General features: G+C 40.0%; 1 protein-coding gene across 8 annotated transcripts in view; it reads left to right on the top strand.

Annotated features, from left to right (window-relative positions):
• LOC120789773 (microtubule-associated protein 4) overlaps positions 1–19,382 on the top strand; it is a 122,068-nt gene that overhangs the window by 63,976 nt on the left and 38,710 nt on the right. For 7 of the 8 annotated variants that reach the window (XM_040126761.1, XM_040126763.1, XM_040126766.1 and 4 more), the window contains one exon: positions 770–2,251. The exons of the other annotated variant lie outside the window; for it this stretch is intronic. In XM_040126761.1, the coding sequence (XP_039982695.1) occupies positions 770–2,251 (1,482 nt within the window). The remainder of the gene's footprint in view (positions 1–769; positions 2,252–19,382) is intronic. 8 annotated transcript variants of the gene reach the window in all.

The raw sequence follows: 19,382 nt of genomic DNA on the forward strand, positions 1-19,382 counted from the left end.
CTGCATATGTATTATGTGACCTTACTTGTGTCTGCACACACATTCACACGCTCATACACCTGACTCTAAATCTGTTTTGATTTTAAACAGAGCTCTTTTGCTGCCCAATAGTTTCAGCATACTACACCCCGTGGCTGCAGTGACTCAGCCACCCAAAAGTACCACTTCTTTATATAATTTAATTTAATGCTTACCAGCATAAGAGTGCATGTTTGTCTGTGTATCAGTATTGACACAGAAGGAATTTTAAGACCTGGGTTGGATTTTCAAAAGGACTTTTATTTAGTCCTGTTTTGCGATTATGAAAAATGCACACATTTTCTATTTGTTTTACTAAAGGGCAACATATTAATGAAAGCGAAAAGGCACTCCTACAATTGATATCCACAAAGGGTGTGGTGATTTAGGCTCGGCTTTGTCAAATAACATCCACCCTTTCTGGCCTTAGATTGAATCCCTCCCGAAGCCTCTCTGCTGTGTCTGATCCATGTTGTCATCTTTTCAGCCTTTCCATCATCTCATTGAATTAAAATAGCAATAAAACTTCTAATTATAGAACTTTTAAAAAAAATCCTTTCCAGTGAATATTCATGTACGTTCAATGTTAGAATCTTTTTTTGTTGTTTTTGATTAAGAATGTTTGCCTCTTTGTCATATATTCAGAAGTTTCTCAGTTATTTTTTTGTTTGAGTTAAACTAAGGCAACCAATTCATTTGCACATATCCATTTCCCCCAACTTTAAACTCTCCCCTCTTCACCCACAACAAGGTGCCTTAGGTGACTACTGGCCAGACCAGGCCGACGGCCTACCAACAGACCTCCCTTTCACCCCCAGCGTGTCCACGGTGATCAGTCGCCATGCAGGCCATCTTGCAGCCAGCCCCGATGACCCACCTGACAGCTGGCCTAGCCGAGAGAGTACCGCCTATGCGGGAGGTGATGAAAGGGAAGGAGATGGATCAGACCGAAAACAGAAGAAGAAGAAGAAAAGGCGACAGAAAGATGATGGATCTTATGAAAACTTTGAGAGCAGGTGTCATCCAGAGATGCAAGCACAGGGAGAAAACACTCCCCCAGCAGAGGGATTCTACCACAGGATTGGCCCAAGGCGGGATAGAGGAGAAGGTGGCTGGGAGGAGCAGCTTGGGAAGAGTGGAGGCCGGGGGAAGAAGGGGAAGAGCAGGAAGAAGCTTCCAGAGGAGTGGGGAGTGAAGCCGGAACCATTTGTTTCTTCGTCTGCAATGACATCTCAGATCACAGACGAGGTGATAATGGATATAGGAAGTTCCGCTCAGACAAACCTTGGAGCCTCGTTCAAAGAACTGGACACCAGCCAGAACCCCTGGAAAAAGGAGGTCTACCCAGAAGAAGGTCTGGCTCCTGCCCCTTTGTCCCAAGACCTATTCTCCCCAACAACTGCTTCCATTAGCCCACTGGTCCTGAACAGTGAGCTGAAAGCCACAGCGGCTCCGTTCACTATGCCCTCCACCACCAACAATGCAACACTTGGTTCCTTCCCCATGGCTTCTCACCCTGGTGAACCCTTTGATCTCCTGATGGATACCAAAAATGCCAGCTTGGGCAACAGCAGCCACGCCTTTTCTCCACCTTTCTCTCCAGAGAATGAAGCGTCAGGTGGCGACATGGTTGACAGTGGGATGTTTGACAACACCAGTTCCCTCCAAGAGTCTTGTGTGCATAGCATGCCTGAGGCAGACACCTCGGCTTTCAGCCCTGCCTTGCAGCCAAGCCCCACCCTTTCACCGAAAGGTGAGGTGTTGGCCTCAGCTCCACCTCTTTCCCCTTCAGATGCTTCATGGCTCCTGAACGACTCACACATTAGCAGCAACAGCGAGCTTTTTGACTTCAGTGACATGAGCAGTTCAGGTCATCCTTTACTCTTAGGTTTGTCTTTTGACACCCCAAGCCCAGCACCTCTCCGCTCCCCCAAAACCACAGCGCAGGAATTCCAACCGAAAGAGCACAAAGATGACAAATCGTCCCAGAAACAATCCAAGAAGTCTCGTTCTTCATCTTCTTCATCCTCTGTAAAGAGTCCCACCTCTCCAGGAGCTAAGAAGTTCCCTCCACAGGCAGCCCCTGTCATCAGCCCCTCTTCCCCTCCATCGGCCACCCCTCTGGGAGTTCCAGGATCTGGTCTTAACCCTGCAGCTAAGCCCTTCTTTCCCAGCTTTGCTGATACCATGGAAGAACCAGCTGTGGTCCCTCCACTTGCCCCCACCGTCGAAGGTTGGTTGCAGACAACCCTGGACAAAATAGAGGTTAAATATAGAGTAACTAAAAGAAAAAGACCAATCGTTTATTGTCATGCATGATGTTTCCATCCAACTTAATTAGTTCAGATATTTGAAATTGATTTCAAATATGATTTTTTGGGCAGGATTGATTGCTTGGGTGCCTTTTATTCCTTAGGGGTTATTATTATGGATAATTAGACCCTTTTGTATTGTCTCTTGCATGGACACATATGTCTAAAAACTTGGCTTGGGCTTTTTGGCTTGTCCAATTTGGTCTGTTTGTGAGTGACTAACGCATGGGCTCAAGTATTGACAAACTGGGGCTGTGCATTGGCTTTACTTTAAGCTGTTATTCCTCATGATGCACTGCTCAGATGTTCTCATATTTAACAGTGTTGCGTTTGACAGGTGTGCTACTACTAACCAATCACAAAGTCTTTCTCTTTAGCGATACCACTAGGCATCTTCACCATATCAAAACCAATCTTATGTTTTTCTCTTCTGTCCAGGTGTATGTGTTAACACTGTAATCATGCTCCATTTCCTTTGCATCCAGGGGTGAAGTGTCACTCTATCTTCTTTCTCCTGCGTCCAGTTAACTCTGTTTTACTCACTAGCTGCCTGTTTCTTTACAACTTCCCCTAGAAAAGACATTTGAAGGAAAAGGCTTTGTTGGTGTCATGTTAACTCACCACTGTTGTTGTGCATCAACAGTTCAGATCATGGTGTGTCTCCTGAGAATAACTTTTAAAAAATGTCAAATGGTAATTGTTTTTTTTTGTCGATTTTACTTTCCATGTTCTGTGATGATTGCTGCCTTGGCTTCTTTTCAACCATAGGTGAGTCCTATTTTAATTCTACTTGTGGCTTTGTTGTGTTTTTTTTTTTTTCATGCACCATTATTGAGACTAAGCACTGGGAAAATAACACAATGACTGATGGAAGACAGAAACCGTTGAGTGCTTCTTGACTACACAATTCAGCAACAAGGTGGCTGTTGCTAAGAACAGAAATGAAGTGCTGCCAGAGTATATAAGGGTTTTTGGGCTTTTGCTGCAAGCATTTCATTCTCTGTACAATCATAACAAGAACTTTCTTGTAATTCTGAGCATTAAATCAAGCACATTCAGTATAAGCTGGATTCCAGCAAGGGTGCCATCTAATACGTCTCCTGGTCATGATTTTTATAGTTAGGATATCAAGGCACAGCAGAGGTCTGGAGTGTCTTTTGGGTGACAACATGGTGGCATCTCTACTATTTGCAGTTGATGTTCTTTTGGCTTCATCAGGCTATAACTTGTGACACGCTGTAGAGCATTATTCTCCACTTCTGTTGTGACACTTGTGTTTCGAACCCTTACCTAACATCATGAGCTTTGGGTACTGACTGAAAGAATGAGATTACGGATACAGGTGTATCCAAAGCCAAAGAAGCTTCCTTGGCAGGGGGCTTGCCCTCAGCTAGGAACTCAGAGTTCGGGTTAGAATTTTCATCCAAAAATGAGACATATGACATATGATATGGATGCAACCTGATTGCTTCTAGGGTTTTTCAATGCACCGTTCATAGGGAGGAGACCTAGGGGCATAGCCAGAACATGCTAGGGGGATTACATATCCCATCTGGGGATGCCTTGGGACCCCCCAGGAGCTGGAGGCCTTGCTGGGGAAATATATAGTATTACCTGATGTAAATCAGACAGAGCTGTAAAATTGTACTATAAACCAAATGAAAGGTTTTGGTTGTTTTTCTGTCAAGCACTTGTTTAGAGAATAGATTTGTAGCAGTGTGACTCATTAAAAAGAGATTTCATCAGACTGGGGAATAATAATGTTCATGCCAGCTAGAGATGAGCAGTTAAAAATAGAACAGTTTGAGTCATTTTTTTGTTGACTGATGTAAGTCAGAGTTATAAGATTCAAAAGAGAGATTCAAAATGGAGCTGTTGATCGGCTTCCTGTCCAGCTGTTGTTTTAAAAAGAATATGTAGAAGTGTTGGAGAAAAGTTTTCAGCAGACTGGGATATAATAATGTTTACAGCAGCCAGACATGGAAGCTAAAAATGGAATATGTTGACACTTATGCTTCATGTATGTTGATGCATCCATGTGGCTATTTTAGTGTATATCTAAGTGCATTTTGGCATTTGTGCACATGTGTATGTCCATGCTTGCAAGTGCATGTTTGTGTCTCTGCGTAAGTGGGTGTGTTTGGCCTTTTCCAGAGGATCTGAAGTGTTTTGTGTGTACTGCTGTGATTTGAGGAGATGCAGAGTTCCAGAGGATTCATTTCCTTGTCCTTCCTTTCAAAACCTCCTGTCTCTGCCTCCCACTGAAGGCTGTAATGAGGACAGGGCCAGCCTTGAAATCACCACAGGAACAGCAGAGTGTTGAACCTGGCTATTAAGCAGCTTTAATCAATGCTCCCCCACATCCTTCCACAAGAACAAAAGGGCTTAGTATTTTTGCCACCTACAAGTCACATAGATAAAAATATATTGCAGCTGTGTTGATGAAACATCTGAGTAGCATGTTAGTTTTACACTTGTTGGGTTGAATTTTTATTTCTGTCATAGACAGATTGGTTATGTCTTGTGTGAATGTGGATATGTTTTGTGTGTGCGTGGCATGTGGTTCTCCATGAATGTGTGTATTTGCTATCAGTGCATGTTTCTGTGCATGTTGCAGCAAAATAGGCACCACCGCCACGCAACACACATGGCAGTATTAACTATTCTGCATCAGATTTCCATGAAGTGTATGCACTATTTTTTGCACGTGTTTTTGGTGCATATATGTGTGCTTGTGTGAATATGAATACATATAAGAGAAAAAAAAAAGAACAACACAGAATGCTGAATACAGCTGGCTCTGTTTTCCCTTTGTGTAATGAGACCTATTGTCAGTGTCCAGGGGTAAGTCTTTGTCACCAACAGTGGTATTTGAGCCTTGTACAAAAGATAAGAAGGCATGTGGAACACAATAAAAACACAAGAGGAGATACTTTGGAAGGTTACAGAAAGGGGAGTACAGTACAATGAGGAAGAGGGTGGTACACACATGGAAAAAAAGGCTATCAAATAATTTTGAGGGAAACATAAAGATATAAAAGAGGGTGGCAGGGATAAAAAAAAAAATTTGGTTCATGTACCACAGGAAAGAGAGACAAAAGATAAAGGGAGAAGAGAGGATGCTGCGGATGACTTGTGGGACTGATGTAGGGATATGCAGAGGTGAAAAGAATGCTGAGAGAGAATGGATAAAGACAATTTTTAAACCCGTGTTGTGATGTTACAGAGAGATATATACAAGATTAAAATGAAACGGAGAAGCCTAGCTGGAGATGGAGAAGAATGTAAACCTTAGGGAGGATTATGTTTAAACACAGAGGAAAAAGACAGAAGGAAGTGCAGAGGATCATTAAGAAAAAAGCCTTGACAGAAAAACTCAGGGCAAAAGATGTGGACCATGACAAAAGTTAGGAAACATACCAGCGTGCGACAGTGTGGTGGTAGATCCTCTGTATCCTCATTTGTCGGTTTAACATAGAAACAGCCAGCAAGCCACTAATTGAAGGAAATATGTAAAGTTCCAATTTGTGTATTTTTGTATAATTTGTATTTTCTTACTACCTTATTACCTACCGGCTAGACTAATTATAGATAATTCAGAATACAAAGTGGTTCTTTCTGACTGTACACAACAAACATCTACACATCTTTTTAAATATACATACATCACGTCCATATGTTCAAAAACAGAAATGTACACATAAATACTCTGTTTTCAAAGGCAAAGACACCATTGCATGAAATAGACTTAAAGCTGCAGTAATCAATATTTTCATATTAACGGTTGTCATGTTAAAGGAGTCACCTGTTGTGATGAACACACAGAGAATTATTGCCTGACTCTGCTGTTCACCTCAGATCTACGTAGTGTTTTAGCTTCTTTCAGCTCATTGTTTTGGTTTTACAGCCCAAAACTTCACTGTTTTGATTCAGTCTCACCACTCTTGCAGGTAAACCCACTGTATGCTACCTGCCATGCAAGAGTGTTTTGATGTTGTGGCTTACTGTTGTACAGTACAGTACACGACTGAGTCATCAAGCTATTTGAGGACAAACACAAATCCTCAAAAGGCAGGCAGGCGAGAATATACTGTGTCAGCGGTCTATTTTTACCGCATACTGCTTTTCACTGTTGTTTAGGCTCCTTTCATTTGGGCTGAGGTTGTTAGATGGTAGTCCATAAGTGACATTTGTACAGTATGGCCCCATCCCTGACATAGGATGAGCTAATGCCTTTTGACAGCTTTGGGGGGGATGTGTTGGAATTTTGCCTTGTTGGTGCCACTGTAACAGCCAACAGCTAACCGTAGGACAAGAGTGTGAGTCACTCTGGGTTATTTTTTCAGATTATGTACTTCAGAAACAGATTTACAACGCATACAGATATGGCCCCAAGTCAGCTGTGTGGGCTGTGCTTTAGAGTTACTAAATTCTGATATTGACATTTTAAAAGGGACATTGTATCAGCTCAGTCAGTGGAAACCTCTGAATATGCAGTATACACCATAGGGATTTTTTTTTTGAAAGAAGGTAAGCTATTTAAGTGTGGTTTACACTTATGTATGCCCGTGAAACATGGGTAACAGGTTTTTTCAATCAAAGGCTGTCGGCTTTTTGCATCTAAGAGAAATAGACACCAACATCAATGATCCACTTCACTGATTGGCTAGCAGGTGGTCCATACCATATCTAAAGACCAATTTGTTAGTATTTTCCTGATTCCGTCTCAGATAAGCCTTTTTTTTCCAGTTTGGATGAAAGGGTATTGAAAATGGCTTTCTCAAATGGTGCACTTCCATTGTGTAAAAACAATGGTGAACAACATCTTTCACATAAGCCACCCCAAGACTAATTTTTGTTTCCACAATACTCATTTTTTTACTCAAAAGCAATTGCAAATCCTGATATTTTTAAGCACCAGTCTTATGCAAATTAGCCATTGAGAAAATGTTTTTTTCCTTCTTGTTTTCTTATACACCAAATGGACACCTGTGCTGTATCACTGGGGTAACCCTGGTGACATCATCAGTCTCCAGGGCCACATAACACTTTGTTAAACTGTTTTGACAGGCTGAATACTTCCCCATGACTGTTAAACTGACCTTTATGATTTAAAATTGGTGAAGCTGCCCTTTGAAAACCGTGGATTTGCTCCTTAAGAGAAAATTGAGTCTCTATCCATGGTGCTGAAACTCTTTCTGAAGGGAGCCAACGTCAACCATCACCACAGTTCTTTGCTTGCAGTAAAGAACAACAGCTCATCATTACCCCTTTTCTGTTGCACTCTATTGCTTATTATTATTTCTGACATTTGCGATACGAGCCCCCCTATATCAGAATTTTAATTATTCCAAAGCTTTATAAAATAAATAAATAAATAAATGAATGAAAAGTACCATTGGTCTGTATAGACTGTACCCATATAATTAATCTCGTTTGTACTCTTCTAAATCTTTTCCTCTGTAAAAAGAAGTTGACCTGATTTCCAAAGTAGCAGAACAACTTTATCATCTAAGTTTTGCTTAGGCAGCTGGTTAGTTAACAAGTAAGTCTGTACTGCATAGTGTGTTTTCAGTGTCCTGCCAAAGTAATTCCAAAATGTCAGCTTTGCAGGGCATGAGAAAAAAAAGTACATTTTTCCTCAAATCAGTCACATATTTTAAAATGCAATGGTATCATCCGTGCTGAAGCTTGGTTGTACGTATGTGCCCTTTGGTCCTAGCATTGTAATATACTTTTTGCATGTGGGGAACAATGTTTTAGTGTGTCAGCACAGACACATTGAACCTCATAAATGTTTTTACCCTATATTACAATACAGACAGGTTCCTTCAGTAAGTTACATGTAGCTAAGGCATATTCTGTATTTGGCATGTGAATGCTGCATGTGTTAGAGTGTTAAAGAGAGTCTGTTTTGCAGATTCAGCACTTGTTAAACAGAAAAATATATGTAAATAGATTCTTAGATGAAAGTATCTGACAACATAAGACCCCTAGCCATTCCCCAGGCAGGCAGGCTTCAGACAGACTCAGAGAATTTAAGAAAACAGAATAACAAGAACAGACATACTTAAGTCAAGGGAGTGACCAAAAAAACAGAAGACAGGCAGAGGCATGGAAGAAGATCAACAGGAAAGCAAAGCGATGAACAAATAGAGTGGCAGGAAGGTTTAGGCAGGAACAGATTTATGGATGCAGAGAGAGACAGAGAGGTGGACAGGCATACATAAAAATTCAAACAGGTAAGACATCAACTTAAGACACCCTTGTAGATAGAAAGGCAGATAAAAAAAGAATGGACGGAAACAGTGTGAGACATGCATATGAATAGGTAAATAGATGTGTATATAGGCAGAAACCTTATATGCATTCATCTGTTCCCAATACTGTAGCAAAGAAATGAGACATAATCTGAGATATGCTCAAATCCCCTTAAATATACCTTTTCATGCCATCGACAACATAGAATCATGATGTGATTTTTGAGTGCTTAAAATTTGATTTAGGAGCACTGGGGAAAAGTCCATTACCAGCAATTTTAAAGAAATATAGCAAGCTATTTATATGTTTGCCTAGCTGTTCATAGAGGCCCTTGTCTAGATGCATAAGTGCAAAGACAGGTTGAATTTGAGAGGGTGACAACTGAAAGGAATAACCTGAATGAAAGAGTAGGGAAACATAACAAATGCAGATATAAGAGGGCTTTCTGACTAGTATGGAGCAATATAATGTGAATGCTACAGTATGGCCTTCAATAGGGATGTTTCTAATGACTGATTTCTCTGTTGATTAAACTGTAATTTAAATTTAGACTAGTTGAACAGTCTAAAAGTAAGAAAATACTCAGAAAACTGTCAGAAATGAGGACAGTTTCATTTGGAATTAAAAGGGATCACATCATCTGTGGGTAAACAATGTCATTTTGGTTTGCCAAACGTGGCTAACATTAGCAGTGCTAGCACCGCCAGCCTTCTTTCCTTGGAGATTAACATCCACATGCCTGTGTTTAATGTGATTACACATTGCTTCAGTTGAGTGGTTAGATGCTAGTTTATTCTGACAAAGCCTGCAATACAACCTTATTTTCATTTTCTAGATCAAAATATTGCCTAACCACACTGTTTCTAGGAGATGTCTTCTGTCCCACTTTCCACCTTGCTGGTTTACAACATCTGGGCATTAGCACGGGGAGAAGGGGGCAGCTGTCTGTTGGGGCAGTAGCCCCGAGGCAGGCAGCTGCATGACATCTTAGACGCAACAGTTAACTGGTGTTACTGGTCTACTTTAATAAAATGCTGATAATTAGTTTAACCAACCAGTGATTCTGGTGCCGACTAGCCTGGCAACATTTAATCGTTTAGCAGACTATTCGCACACATAACTAGCCTTCAGTCACCAGCTCTCAACCCAATTGAACACCTGTGGGAGATTTTTGAGCGACCTGATAGACAGCATTGTCCACCATCAAAAAAAAATGTCCTTAAATGTCCTTAAAACGATGTATGACAAGCATCAAGTGTCATTTGATTTTGTGAATAATGTCCACTGTCTCTCAGGAGCAAATGTGGAAGCAGCGTGATGTTGTTCTACCACGACGAAACGTCACAGGGAGAAAGTGAGGGTAGATGGTTGGGTGTACAAACTATTTTTGCCTAATCCTAACCAAGTTCAGGCATTCAACTCACAGGGAATGGATGATTATGTGAATGTAGACTATGTACAATATTGATATTTACATCAGAACTGTGACCTCGTCAGTCCCCAACAGATAACAGCTAGTTCAGCAAAACAGGGAGTAGGAATGGCGATTATAAGTTTACCCCCCATGGAAATGTAGACTCAGCACCTACGGGTGGATGCTGGCGTGGAATTGGGGCTGGCAACAAATTAGTGAGCAAAATACTGATGGCTTAAGTACACTGCCATAATGCAAAGGGTGCGTTGGGTATATTTTGTTGTGAAAGTACTCTAGGTCACATGAGAGTAGAACCAAATTCGAGTTGACTGACTGACCTAGCTTGTAGGCTTTGCTTCATTAGTTTTAGCTGTCTAAACTTGAACCGTAGAGGATACAGATCAGAGAACACCTATATGAATCTTTCGTTTTTTTTTTTTTTGAAAGGTTTCATTGGATGGTTTAAAAGGCACTGACAATTCTTTTGTAGTTTAGGTACAAGGACTTGTTACTATTAAAAAAAACAAAACGCCAAATTAGTGAATATCTTTTGGAAGAAAGGAGTTCAACCCTGCAGTAGAGTTCAGACTAACAGAATCCATGAGAAGGAGCACTGAATCTGTGCTGGAGGCTCATAGTGAACCTACACCTTACTGAGACAGTTAATGTTGTTTTTTTTGTTTTTTCTTACACGTGGCATCCATCTTTACAATACAGCTCTTATATAATAGGTTACTATTATATGCTGAACTTAAGTGACTATCTTATCATACATATTTTGTTTTTCCATTAATGTGAATTTCAGCCATAAAAACTCAATCTGTCATTTTTGAGATTGGATGTATCCACTAGAAAAGTCTGCAATCTTTACATTACACCCGCAGCTTTTACTGCTTTAAAAGGATGCAAGACTCTCAGACAGACTATTAGACAGGCAGGGGAGCAGGTAGCATTGTGGCAGATTGCCATTTATGCCTCAGCAGCCAGAAGAAGGGTCCACACAGCACCTCAGATTGATAGAACCGTGTCTGAAAAACAGTTTTGTTTGGGGGGTTATAAGCACAAAGCTTTAAACAATTCAGGAATGTTGAAACTTTTCATATGATAATGTTGAAAGTCTTCATATGTTGTGAAAGGCTCCATTATCATATGAAGACCTTCAACATTCCTGAATGTTGAAAGTCTTCATATGATAATGGAGCCTTTTACGACATCCTAATTTGTCAGTTGAGTAATTCACTTCTTTAACCTGATTTTTTTGCCGTGAAGCAGTCACACAGAGGTTTGCTGGTTATGTCATGAAACAGCTAGTTAATGGAGGTTTCAGAATGTACTGCTTTCTATGTAAAGTGTTGATAAAGGTCAAATTGGTATTTTCAAGTTTCCGGTCAAATACAGACACATGAAGTTCTCTTTGGGGGAGGGACGAGAGGAAGTTAAACAATGGGGAAGTGGGGTTCCTATAGAGACTGAGGATCAGTTAACAGCAACAGATACTGGAGTTAATGAGACAATACCCTGACGACGCACTTGCCGATGGTACAGTTTCTGTTTGATACATATGTACACAAAACAATGAAATGGACATGAAAAACAACTCTACTGTGCCATTATTTCATATAATAATATTTTATATGATCAATGGCTAACTTTCCTGCTTAATGAGTTTAGAAAAAGTTATATTATTTGGACTGCAGCATTTAACCTCCCAATTTACTCTTCTTCTAGGCACATTGTCTCCTTTTGTCAAGTCACATGCAAAAAATCTTGAAATTCTACTAGAATCAGCTTTGAGGGTTGACAAACAAATCAGGTAGTCAAATCTAATCCCCAGATTCAGGTCTCAGTGCTATGATAACAGGGCATTCTCAAAAGCTGCCCCAAACTACAGAATTGCTTTTCAGTTTTTCTCACTCTGTTGTTGCCGTCAACATAGAAGACTGTTAACTATGCCTAACCCAACCTGCTTCTACATTTTCTTCTGATGTCTTGATGCTTTAAACATACGATTTTATTTTAGTTTTCCTTGTCCTTTTGTTTTATTTTTGCTTGTCCTTGCCCTCTCTTTATTTTGACACCTCTTTGCACTGTGCAGCATATGGAATCAACTGTTTAAAGTGCTCTGTAAATTAAGTTGAGTAAAATGATATTTGTAACTATTTCTAATAGCAGTAATGAACTTGAGGTAGTTGGTTCTGTATGTTGCAGACAGTGCTGTCATTTTTTGTTGTCATGACAGTAATGTAGAAAAAACTGTAGATGCTGAGGTCAAGCTTGGCTTTTATGATGGAAGTCTGAGGAAACAAACATGAACGCAAACAGGGTAGCAAAATGTAGGAACAGATAGAGCAGGCATGAAACATATTGTGGTATAGGGTTGGTGTAAGTGATTCCGCTGCACAAACCTCAGTGGGAAGCAGTCAAAACAGCAAAGCTTCCATTTTCAGCTTTTTACTTATGCAAAACAAGTAAACAAGACAGACATTGGTGCATTTCTGTGCCAGTCTGTCAAATACAAAGATATTCTAAACCACCCGGCAGCAAGTGACAGGGATGGAGAGAGAGGAGGGAGACAGATAAAAAATGTTCAGACTTAGGGCCTTCAAAGAACAGTATGAGCTAAGTACCAGACAATCAAGCTGCACACATTCTACACTGAGCTATGCAAAGTTCAAATTACAGGCGTGTGTGTGTGTGTCAACTTATTTTAATATTTTTTTGATATTTTGATTTAAGACCCTTTCACAATTTCAATCGAATAGAATGCACCGTTCAATAGAAATTGAAAGGTGCATCTTAATAGGTGGAGGAGGAGAGTGAAATACTGTAGGTGTGGCAGAGACTGACTTGTGAATGATATGAGAATAATCTTCCAGCAGCCTGGAGAAGAGCAAGCAGGATGGAGTGATGGTAAAGTGCCTGGTGCTGAAGGGTCTTTTTTTTTTTTTTTCCCCCCAACCTGCAACTGCCAGATGAGTGTCTGGCTGAGACACAGGTTGACTAATCCAGACTGGAAATGGAAATGAAATGCTACCGGAGGCTTAATATAGAATTGACTTCCCAGTGACACCAAACCACAGGAACTGCAGGCTAAGACAAACCTTTTGTTTGAAATTAATTGGTATCTTAGCTTACAAATTTGTAAATAAGCCATGGATATGAAATAATCTTTTTTGGAAATCCAGGCAAATATTTTCTGACCCGTATTTTGTTATGTACTCCCTCTGTGTCTAATCATCATATAATCTGTGAAAAACAAAACCTATGATGTTTCCCTGTTTTTAACCATGCTTGTGGCAACCCTCTACGGGTGACAATATTAAACGGTGGGTTGGTTAACAACTTTGGTCCAGAGTTCAGCATCTCCACAAATATTGGATGGATTGCCGTAAAATTTGGCATAGGCATTTGTGGTCCCCTGAAGATGGACAATGGTGATGCTCTGATTTTTAATCTAACCCTACAAGCAGGACATTTTTGTTTCAGGGTAAAATGTCTTGACACTGTTGGATGCATTGCCATGAAATTTGGTACAAACATTTATGTTCCCGAAAGGAAGAAGTTTGTCCAGTACATATGTTTATGACTGAATACCTGCAGAACTAATTGGGGTGACTCACATATAAATCACGATTGTTGTCTTCTACGATTATGAATCAATATAGATCACAAATGATGTTTTTGTATGTCAGTGTGAATATTATGTTAACATAAAAGCTGGAATTGTGTCAAAAGAGCGTGGCACCTGTATGATGTAGAGTGTGCACACACAGAGAGTAAATCTTCAAAAAAGGGAAACGTTTTGCATTGTGGATGTAATCATCAAAAAATTAAATGGTAAACATAACCTGCTAGACACTAGCGTATTAACATTGTCATTGTGTGCATGTTAGCATGCAGATGTTAGTATTTAGCTCAAAGCACTACCATACCTAAGTACAGCCTGTTAGCATGGCTGCAGACTTTTAGTCATATTAATTCAAGAAATAATAATCTAAGCCAAATTACTTTCTGACCTTTATTTTGTAATGTACCTGTGCCAGTACAAACCTTAGAATACACGAGCATGTTATGATGTGAAAAAACATGAAACATTTTAATTCTTTTTTTTTTTCTTCAGGTGACATTTTTAATCTTTGTATTGCTAATTCTCTTATTATACCAGGATACCATTTTAGATATTTTCTGTGCTCTACTTTTCTATATCCAGATTTCTCACTGCCCTCTACCATTATCTAAATAACACGAATGCGCAATTGATTTATTAGTTTTCATCGCATTCTTGAAACTGGCTGTATGAATAAACCTAAGATAAAATTTCAGCCATGGCATCTAAAAGTAGCAGTAACAGATATGAATGTCAGGCTTTCCATTTTCCCAGACGTTCTTTGTTCTGTTGATTCATTCCATCTCACTCAGCGCGGATCTCTTTCATGTCAGCCATTAGTTTTAGGAGCCAGGTTGATCGCTCTGTGCTGCTGCTCTGTCTATCATGGCCGACAGACTGCAATGCCCTCTGGGAAAATGAGGGTTCTGGAAGAAGGAGTATAAAACTTTGGTTGGATGTAAATTTCTTTCCATGTGTTTACAGCTTATGTGTAATAGACCTTTCGTGGTGGTGGTGGCAAATGTTGTAAACGCAGACAGGGTCTGAGGTTTTGTGTTTTTCTGTCCATAACAGAGACATCAGTGCGTGAAGCAAATCTGGCTCTATTAGCTAAGGGCACCAGATTCATTCATTATGAATGATGAACTGAATCAGGCAGTTGCTGCCGCTTCATAGGGAATAGTAGAGCTGCTGGTTACTATGTCATCAGTTAATAAAAATGAATGAGACACTTTCTCTATTTCCTCTCTTTATGTTTTTTTTTTTTTTTTAATTTTTCTTCATCATCAAGCAATGCAACATTTGATGACAATGAATAGCAGTTGGATAAACTGGGGGGGGGGGGTGGTATGGTGTAATGTTTAGATGGAAATACAGACAGGATGTGAGATGATTGACTTAAGTGATATCCACATACCTTTTTTTACTCATGTTCTCACATCCACATTTTTTACCAAAAATTTGGTGTCTCCCAGATGTTTTCCTTAAGTTATTTGTTGCTGTGACACATAAGAACATGAATAAAAATTTGGTTTGCGCACATGTAAGATGTTTACTTGACTATTTCATTCAATTATAGACAGAATTTGTTCAGTTTGGATTCTCCTGCTGTATCTCAAACAAATTAAATGTGGTAGCAAAGTTGACCTAGTATTTTAGAAATTCTGCAGCCAGCATCACAACCACTAAGAAAAATGACTAATAGAAACTTGACTAATAGTTTCAGCACCTGTAGAGCTGAAACTATTGCTGAATTAATCAATATGTTGATAGTCAGAAAAATCAGCAACTACGTATATATATATACTGACCCAGGTCGAATTTGATGTATGCATACCTGCATGCATACTGCAGCAACCAGCAGGGATGTGGAGGATATTATAATTTTCATACTTCAATAATAATTGTGTCACCAAATGTAAATATTAGGAGAGAAAATATCGGTTTAGGTTTTTAAATGTATCTCATAGCGAATCTAGAAATCGCACATAAAAGAGGGATAGGCTGAAAAAAGACTCCGCAGACTGATCTGAGCCCTGTTTGTGTTTGTTAAAGAGATATTATTTTGAGATGTGAGGCCGTGGCAGTCGAGTGAACAGTGTGTGGCTTCTGCATTTTTTCAGTCTGTCCCTGCCGGGGAGCTAACACTAGCTAACAGCTGTCTGCAGATATCAGAATGATGTCTTGTCATCACAAACAGTGCAGATGAATTAGTGAACAGACTTTCAGTTTCTGCCTGGTCTGTCCTCAAAGTTATCTTTAAAGTGGATGTCTGCACTTGAAACATCCACTGATAGTCCATGCATAGTTGTATGGGATAACATTTGTTTTTCAAAATATGCATAATGATGCATATGAATCGTACTCAAATCGAATCAGGTAATTAGTGCCGATATCCAGCACTCGTCTGCACGTCTATGTACTATATATGCATGTGTCTTTTTCTTTGATATATTTGTCCATCATCTTGTGGAGTACAGATCTCCCTGATCGTCATCCTTCATTCATCTCCATCATCAGACTGATTTCTAAGGCACTGCCTTCTTGCCTGCTGGGTGTGATTAATACAAAGATGTCACTGACTAAAGTGAATTCTTTGACATGTGGCGCAAGGAAGAGTAGATTAGCGTAGTGGAATACCGTCACTGGGGTTTGTAGTATGTTAATAACCCCCCCCTCTTCACAAACGTGTGCGAACAAGCACAAACACACGCACGCACAAACTGTTGGTATTCACTGCCTTCATCCAACCTCCCTCCATAAGTCCTCGATTCTTCAGACGATCCCCCCGCCATCCCCACCAAAACATGCCCCAAACCATTTCCCCCAACCCCCCACATGGCTAGTGCTGGCACATTGATGAGGAGCCAGTTACCATAGCAACAGGAGGCAGTTGCTTTGGCGACTACTGGAGAGAGGGGGTACTAAGGAAACAATGGATATTTAGTGAGGATGGGGTGGAGGGCTGCTAAGGAGATGCGACTGAGCTATAAATAGACATCACTAAAGACTGTCTGTCTCGCTCCATCATCCATCTCTCCAACACCTCCGTGCCCCACCCCCACACAACTGTGATCATCACTTCTTCTTTCTATTCCTGCCTTACAGGAGGTGAATTAGGAAACAGAAAAAGGCCAGTCTGTATTCAGGCCACAGCAAAGGAATTTCTTCTTCAGTTTATGAAGCTATTATGAACCTTTATTATAACAGTCTTTTAAAACATCACATGCTATTGTTTTGGTTGTTTTCAGTTTGTTTTCAAAGACAGTAGAGATAAGCACTGCCTCGGAGAAACTTCAGCACACAAAATGACAGCTGAATAGTCGCAACCCTTGAACAACAATAATTGTTGGAAAAACGGGAACAGGGTACTAAGATGTTGTTGGCGTGATGATACTTTGGCTACTTAAACCCTTGCTTGGCCATACAGTGGATGACATACTGCCAAATGGGATTCAGCTACTTAAAGTGTGACACAAAACAGATGTGATGTTACTGTTAACTCTGAAGCTGAAAATCTCTTTACCAAAAAAAAGACTGGAAACACCACAAACTGAGTTTATCAACTGAAGCATCAGCATCCGATAAAGCATGAATGGTGAAACCACTTACAGTCTCAAACAGCAACAATTAAACCCATCCACTGGAGCTTTGAGTAACTCAGGAGAAACTGTAAAGTTACTACTTGTTTCTCCCCCGTTAATAGACACATCACACATGCTGTTGCTTTTTAGTCATGCTAGCAGTGTGGCTTTAGAGATGGCTGTGTCAGTTTGGTTGTAGTAGTGTAGTAGTAGTAGTAGTGACATTCATGGCCCCCAGAAGATGAATCCTAATGATTTTGGTGGTCCCCTGACTTTTGCAGCGTCATCATCAAGTCTAAATTCCAATTTGGTTCATGACTAAGCACCTGCAAATCTAATTACAAAGCTTCTAGAATGGCCATAGACTCTTCGTCTTGTCTAATGGCAAAAAACATGGTACTGATGCAACACATGGAAAATGAGGATATTAACTGATGAATGTAACTGACCCAAGCTACAGTATATGTCCCCTTCTGTACACATTTCATTTATACTTACATCATTGAAGTTGGAGAAAATTTGAAATTTTTGTGAAATGCACAGTGGTTTCCTGTCTCTTTTGCCCTGAATCAATGAAGCCATTTAAAGGTGACCTTCAGCCCTTTAAAAGCCATAGCTTTTGTCTTGTCTGTGTGCCCTTGTAGCGGCCTGTGCGGTTTATTATGCACAGTACGTCTGTCATCCGGTGGGATTATATAACACTTTGTATGTGTGTGTGTTTCTGTCTTCGCCAGCCAACCAGTCATACAGTGTGAGGTCATCTATTTGGTGGACTGTGTGTGTGTGCGTCTGTGTCTCTGTGTCTCTGTGTCTCTGTCTATGTTGTCCCCATGGGACTGTCAGTTTTGTACTTCAAGAGGCAATAAGACAGGGGGAAAAGTTGGGAAAAACCATGACAGATGTGATACACAGAGGCAGTTAGACTACACCCGCCTCGAGCATGTCTACCCACCTGCCAGTATGTCTACCTAACTGTCTGTCTGTCTGTCTGTCTACAGGTGTGATGTGAAAAAAGTGACAGACAGTGACTATGATATGGTGATGGGGGAATCAGGGATTTGTGGACAGACAGACAGTTTGGGGAGTGGAGCACACTTTAGCTGAGGTGACTCTACAGTGATTGAGATGGTTGGCACTTTGGTGGAGATATACTGTCCAACTGTGGTGACAAGCTGCCTTTTAATGGTGTCCAAACTCGTAGCCATCATCAGGAGCTCTTTGAAATAGATTGATGGATGGATTGAAGGAAATAGGCAAACTCAGATCTCCTGTGAACCCATTGACCACATAATGTATCAGACATGCTGTATGGGTAGACAGACATGCAGGCAAATAGATTACAGTCATTGGGTTATAACCATGATATTTGATTGAAGCAATATATTATCTTTTTATTATCAACTGAAATGACCAAAGTAACAATGTATTGTTCCTACTAGTTATCTGTTTAGCCAAACTTTGTTACAGCTTATCCATCCATGCCATAGTCCTCTGCCGTCCAAAAGGTATCAAAAACTAATTCGAAAAAAATATATGAAAGAACCATATTCTTGATATCTTTCATCATTCCTTATGTATTTCCAAATTCATACCATTTAGAGAGGTGAGCTACACTTACCATATTTATAGCAATGAAGCAATGGGTCACCTAATGCAATGTTATGGCTTTTTTTAATGTGTTTTAATGATGATGAGGATAATTAGAGTTCTGTGGTATCAGGCTGCAGCCATGAGGAGCATAAGTTCAGTTTTGATTTAAGCTTATTAATGAGATCTGTTTAGGCTCTAAATCAGTAAGCACTGACCTTTTATTAAAAGCAAATGTGTCATTGACCTTAATGTGATGGTTTTGTTTATGCATTTATTGTGTAATTCATATAATTCCCATCAAAAGATTTTTGCTTGAATAATTGTGATATTTTGTTAAGATTTCCAAAATTAGTTTTTCAGTTTTGTTAAGGACAGGGACATTTTGGCCGCAAAAGGAATCATTCACCAGCTAATTTCTGATTTATACTGACTGTTCTATTTTGGATTCCAACTTTTACCGCTGCTTAAAAGATAATACCCCATGAGTTTTACATTTAACAATAGTAATGGCGTTGCTCCCATTGAGAAAGTATTTATCCTTTTTTAATGTTGGTTACAGAAATAACCCTGGCTCCAAGCTCTCTAGCTAAGCATAA

The sequence above is a fragment of the Xiphias gladius genome, chromosome 5 (assembly GCF_016859285.1).
Source record: "Xiphias gladius isolate SHS-SW01 ecotype Sanya breed wild chromosome 5, ASM1685928v1, whole genome shotgun sequence".
Classification (NCBI taxonomy): domain Eukaryota; kingdom Metazoa; phylum Chordata; class Actinopteri; order Istiophoriformes; family Xiphiidae; genus Xiphias; species Xiphias gladius.